This window comes from Micropterus dolomieu, linkage group LG22 (assembly GCF_021292245.1).
Source record: "Micropterus dolomieu isolate WLL.071019.BEF.003 ecotype Adirondacks linkage group LG22, ASM2129224v1, whole genome shotgun sequence".
NCBI lineage: Eukaryota > Metazoa > Chordata > Actinopteri > Centrarchiformes > Centrarchidae > Micropterus > Micropterus dolomieu.
In genome coordinates, this window is record NC_060171.1 from 14,487,661 (window position 1) to 14,494,150 (window position 6,490).

At 39.1% G+C, this 6,490-nt stretch overlaps 1 protein-coding gene across 2 annotated transcripts in view; it reads left to right on the forward strand.

The window, feature by feature from the left end:
• Window positions 1-6,490, forward strand: part of clpxb (caseinolytic mitochondrial matrix peptidase chaperone subunit Xb) — a 14,726-nt gene that overhangs the window by 4,307 nt on the left and 3,929 nt on the right. Inside the window, exons 7-10 of one of the 2 annotated variants that reach the window (XM_046037256.1) lie at window positions 1,191-1,232; window positions 1,902-2,078; window positions 2,218-2,382; window positions 5,804-5,892. In XM_046037256.1, coding sequence (XP_045893212.1) covers window positions 1,191-1,232; window positions 1,902-2,078; window positions 2,218-2,382; window positions 5,804-5,892 — 473 coding nt within the window. The remainder of the gene's footprint in view (window positions 1-1,190; window positions 1,233-1,901; window positions 2,079-2,217; window positions 2,383-5,803; window positions 5,893-6,490) is intronic. The other variant, XM_046037257.1, reaches the window with a different exon arrangement.

Consider the following 6,490-nt stretch of genomic DNA (forward strand, 5'->3'; position numbering starts at 1 on the left):
CAACGACCCTAAGCACACCGCCAAAGCAACAAAAGAGTGGCTCAAGAAGAAGCACATCAAGGTTCTGGAGTGGCCTAGCCAGTCTCCAGACCTGAATCCAATTGAAAATCTTTGGAGGGAGCTTAAAATTCGAGTTGCCAGGCGACAACCTCGGAACCTGAATGATTTGGAGGCTGTCTGCAGGGAGGAGTGGGCCAACATCCCTGCCGAAATGTGCACAAACCTTGTCACCAACTATAAAAACCGTTTGACATCTGTGCTGGCCAATAATGGCTTTTCTACAAAATATTAACATGCTGTTTGTCCAGGGGGTCAAATACTTGTTTTTCCTCATCAGATGGTTATCAATTTTTATAAAGTCATATGATGTGATTTTCTGGAATTTTCTTTGGGATTCTGTCTTTCACTGTTAGAATGTACATATGACTAAAATTATAGATCGTTGCATTCTTTGTAAGTGGGCAAACCTGCAAAATCAGCAAGGGGTCAAATACTTATTTCCCCCACTGTATGTACATGTACTGATTTGGTTTTCACTGATGACTTGCATTACAGTAACCAGACTATCACTGCCGTCTGATGTGGAAAACGCTATAGTGCATACAAATGGCTTTATTCAGTACTGGGCAGCAGAGACAGATGGGAAAAAATGGGGAGTGAGGGGGGGATGACATGCAAGAGGGCCTGTGATTTAAAATTGAAGAATTAAATGCCACTGAATGGCTTTTATATATGATTCTGGGATTAATCAAACACAATTTCAAAACTAAACTTAAAAATGGAAGTATAGTATATCTAAAAACAAGGCTGTTTTAATTGATAAAGTAAATATATAGGAGATGCAATATGCAAGATTACAACTGGTGGTAAAGATTTGTTGACATGCAAGTGCTATAACATACACTTGCACTTTGTCACATTAAAGCATTACAATTTAGAGCACAGTATCTTTTTACACATTAAGACATTGCATATTCGAGCCATTTACTCTGATAAAATCCATCACAAATAAGTGATTATTACTATATAATTAGAACTCCTCTTGAATCATAATCTGTATGATTTGGCATTTGTTCAATAATTATCACACACGACTGTATAAGCGTTTTTTGCAGGACTGTATTAATAATGTCGTAATGGTAAGGATTAATGATAACATTGATCTGAGTACTTTCGTCCTCTCCCTGTAGAGCTAGAGATGAGAAGACGAGAGGATGAGTACAGATTCACAAGTAAGTGATTGGTCCTCCTTAGTGTGTTACCTTTAAAAAGTCAGACCACTCAAACAGTCTTTATTTTCATGAGTTGCGCAAATGCCAAAATTTACAGACCTCTGTGGCTCCTTAGTCAGAGCCTCGCTCTGCCTTCCAGATATTTCTGGTAATGTATTTGTAGTCCTAAAAAATCTAAAGAATTAGATTATAAAATGAGTAGTCATTTAAAGCTCTCCTAGGTAGTTCATTGACACCAGATGATACATATTTTTGGGGGAAATACAGTGACTGATTATTGCATGTTTATTTACCAATGTGTACGAATGAGCTAAAGAAACTGAAGCAGTAAAATTAAGCATATTAATCTTTAACTGACTAGACAATAAAATCAGGTTGCCCAGTGACCTACATTCACATCTGTACTGTTGCTATTTTCAGTCCAGCTCTCCTCACTTAGTAACTCCATACTGGCACAGACTAGGCACGCATATTTTTAGCCAGTTCATGGAAACTGTTACCATGCACAATTTAACATATACACTGTAGCGATGGGCTGTTTAAAGTGTTGAGCAGTGCAAATACAAAGCGTTCAGTTGCGTATATAGTCATTTTATGAAATACAGTTCTTAGAGAAGTTCTTACTTCTCAGTCACATAGCTCACCCTGTGGCTTTGCTTATTGATGCAGAACTGCTGCAGATTGCAGGCATCAGTCCTCATGGAAATGCTCTGGGAGCGTCCATGCAGCAACAGGCAAGTCAGCAGGCGCCTCAAGAGAAGAGGGGCGGGGAGGTCCTGGACTCCACTCACACTGAGATTAAACTGGAAAAGAGCAACATCATACTTCTAGGTCCCACTGGCTCAGGTTAGTGTGCTGTATGTGAACAATGTCCTAAAAATGTAATATTGCTCAGTGACACTCAGATCAGATATGCAATTAATTTGTAAATATGGATCTGTCTTGCCAAAATAATTTTGATCATCATTCCTCAAATTTTTCACAGGAAAAACATTGTTGGCGCAGACACTGGCTCGTTGTCTGGATGTTCCTTTTGCAATTTGCGATTGCACCACACTAACTCAAGCTGGATACGTGGGAGAAGACATCGAGTCAGTTATTGCCAAACTGCTGCAAGATGCCAACTACTCAGTGGAGAAAGCGCAACAAGGTGGGCAGAGGGACTAAATTTAACAGCAGTGTAGTTTCCCATGTTGAAACCATATGTTTTTTTTGTTTGTTTAACTGAAGAATCAAAACTAATCGCAACAGTATATAACACAAAACAGCCCTCCCGTTAACATTTGACATTCAGTCAAAGGGGGACGAATGACATCTGATAGGCCTTTTTGAAGAATGACATACTCGCATGTTTTCAGCTATGTCCTATTACTTACTTCAGTGCACACAGAGTTCAAATGATTACATTTAGGGATGCACCGAAATGAAAATTCTTGGCCGAAACCGAATATAATGAAAAAAATTGCAGAATACCAAAGAAGTTTATATTTTTGCCTTTTTTTTCATACCATTGCAATAGTTAAAATGTGCTTTTTACTCAGTGTTTCCCAAGGATTTGGAGAGACTGGTGGGTGGGTCCAGGGCACAAGAGGGTCTGGTAAAGTAAATTTACAGTGGATAGAAAAAGTCTACACACCCCTGTTAAAATGCCAGGTTCTTATGATGTAAAAATAATGGGACAAAGATAAATCATGTCAGAACTTTTTCCACCTCTTAATGTGACCTACAATGTGAACAATTCAATAAAAAAACAAATTGAAATCTTTGAGGGGGAAAAATGAAAAATAAAAACCTTACAATAACCTGGTTGCATAAGTGTGCACACCCTCTTATAACTGGGGATGTGGCTGTGTTCACAATTAACCGATCACATTCAAACTCAGGTTAACTAGAAGTCATTACACACCTGCCATCATTTAAAGTGACTCTGATTAATCACAAATAAAGCTCCGCTGTTCTAGTAGGATTTTCCTGATATTTTCTTAGTTGCGTCTCCGAGCAAAAGCCATGGCAATAGCATGAGAGCTTTCAAAGCATCAGAGAGATCTCATTGTTGAAAGACATAAGTCAGGAGATGAGTACAAAAGAATTTCCAAAGCATTAGATATACCATGGAACACAGTGAAGACAGTCATCATCAAGTGGAGAAAATATGGCACAACTGTGACTTTACCAAGAACTGGACGTCCCTCCAAAATTGATGAAAAAACTGGTCAGGGAGGCTTCCAAGAGGCCTACAGCAACATTAAAGGAACTGCAGGAATTTCTGGAAAGTACTGGCTGTGTGGTACATGTGACAACTATCTCCCGTATTCTTCATATGAATGGGCTATGGGGTAGGGTGGCAAGACGGAAGCCTTTTCTAACAAAGAAAAACATCCAAGCACGGCTGAAGTTTGCAAAAACAAACATCAAGTCCCCCAAAAGCATGTGTGTTATGGTCTGATGACACAAGGTAGAACCTTTTGGCCATAATTCCAAAAGGTATGTTTGGCACAGAAACAACACTGCACATCACCCAAAGAACACCATACCCACAGTGAAGCATGGTGGTGGCAGCATCATGCTTTGGGGCTGTTTTTTCTTCAGCTGGAACCGGGGCCTTAGTCAGGGTGGAGGGAATTATGAACAGTTCCAAATACCAGGCAATTTTGGCACAAAACCTTCAAGTGTCGGTTAGAAAGCTGAAGAGGAAGTTCACCTTTCAGCACGACAACAACCCAAAGCACACATCCAAATCCACAAAAGCATACTTCACCAGAAGAAGATTAATGTTTTGGAATGGCCCAGCCATGAATCCAATTGAACATCTGTGGGGTGATATGAAGAGGGCTGTGCACAGGCGATGTTCTCGCAATCTTGGAGCGCTTTTGCAAAGAAGAGTGGGCAAATATTGCCACGTCAAGATGTGCCATGCTAATAGACTCCTGTAGACTGCTGTAATAAAATCAAAAGGTGCTTTAACAAAGTATTAGTCTAAGGGTGTGCACACTTATGCAACCAGGTTACTGTAAGGTTTTCATTTTTCCCCCCTCGAAGATTTCAATTTGTTTTTCTATTGAATTGTTCACATTATAGGTCACATTAAAAGGTGGAAAACGTTCTGACATGATTTATCTTTGTCTCGTTATTTTACATCATAAGAACCTGGCATTTTAACAGGGGTGTGTAGACTTTTTCTATCCACTGTACATGTGTCCATTTACTTTTAATGGACACATGTAATATGTTTTATACTTTCTGTGAATATAATCCAATTAATCTTATTTCCATCCTGTATAGACACCATATTTTGAAAACCGGGCATTGTCACATGTCTGTCTTCGCACTAAATTCATCAAGTCCGATCCGGTTTGATAAATAATGTTGTATCTGGTTCTCGTATCATGTATCATTAAGACTTCACAGCCTCTCTTCAGGTAGGACTCTCATACTGCAACACTCTTTGTAAAGAGAGAAAATGACAGGATAAAGTCGCTAACCTGCCTGTCAGCTCTGGTCAACACACACTGGTCCGTTTCAGTGGATTTACCACAAAGGCTTGAATACGTGTGCACTCCTAATTTAGGTGCGGCTAGCTTAATCGCCTTCTCACAAACGAGTGACTGAAACAGTCAAAGCGGGTCAGACCGTTTGTTGCCTTTTCAAAGAAGTCAGCCACAGATGGAGTTGATGTGTTAGGAGACAATTCAGCAGAACAGTGTCCGCAAACGTTGATTTTTGCGTTCTCGGACACATTAAAATGCTTCCACACACGACATGTCAACGTAATTGTTTGGTAAAATTTATTCGGTCTTTTGACTTATTAGGCTGAACACCGAAAGTGCTTTAATTTTTATTTATTTTTTGGCAATTTTCAGCAGATTAATTTCGGTGGCCGAATATTCTGTGCATCCCTAATTAAATTTAAATTAGTGTACAGTTGGTTTTGTAGAAAATATTAAATATATGGCTGACTGATAACACAAACAAGGCACTTGTAAATGGAAGGCACAAATCCTCACTCATTCAAGCTAATATGAATGTCATGACAGGGTGACAGGATCTCTATCCTTAATACCTGACAGCAGCAAGCAGCTGACTGGAGATTTACAACTATGTCTTCACATACAAGGGACGTGACCCTGGTTTTAAGTTGCTCTCAGTGTACTTAAAAACAGGGGCATAGAAATGTAGAAACCCACTCTGATACTTTACACTTGAAGAGATAAAATTGTTTGTTTTTTGTTACTTTTATGCAGCACAACTTGTTTAAATTTGCAAAGTTATGTCACATTTCCATTTTCTATTCCTCACATGGGAAAGGAATGTGTTATTGGCTTCATCTGATTACACATGCTAGCAGGAAGAGGTTAAAAAAACATGGGATCAAACTGGGATTAACAAAAATAAACATCAGTGTAGTTTTTACAAGGGTGATTACCACTGCCTTGCAACCACAGAGTGTACTCAAAGTGAAGGATGTGCAGTATATAGTAAAGCGAAAGCTAAAATCCTAAGTTAATGTTTCTACAGATGTTGCATACACAGGGACTGTGTCGTAATTGCCTGTCCTTGTGTTTCATGTGCAGGTATTGTATTTCTGGATGAGGTTGATAAGATTGGCAGTGTGCCTGGAATCCATCAGCTGAGAGATGTAGGAGGAGAGGGAGTCCAGCAGGTAATTAAACTTTAATGCAAATTATTTACAAACATTCATCTTATAATGAAAGCACCAGCATTATATTTTCTATCGGAGTTTGGATTTTTTTTTTTTTTTTTTTTTTTAAAGGGCATATTTTACTTACAGTGGGGGAAATAAGTATTTGACCCCTTGCTGATTTTGCAGGTTTGCCCACTTACAAAGAATGCAACAATCTACAATTTTAATCATATGTACATTCTAACAGTGAAAGACAGAATCCCAAAGAAAATTCCAGAAAATCACGTCATATGAATTTATAAAAATTGATAACCATCTGATGAGGAAAAACAAGTATATGACCCCCTACCAAACAGCAAGTATTCTGGCTCCTACAAGCCAGTTAATCTTTCTTTAAGACACAGCCCCAATCCCAACCAATTATCTACATCAAATACACCTGCCTCACCTCGTTACCTGTATAAAAGACACCTGTCAACACCCAAACAACCAGCATCCAACATCACCACCATGGGCAAGACCAAAGAGCTTTCTACGGACAATCAGGGACAAGATTGTTGATCTGCACAAGGCTGGGATGGGCAACAAGAGAATCGGAAAGCAACTTGGAGAGAAA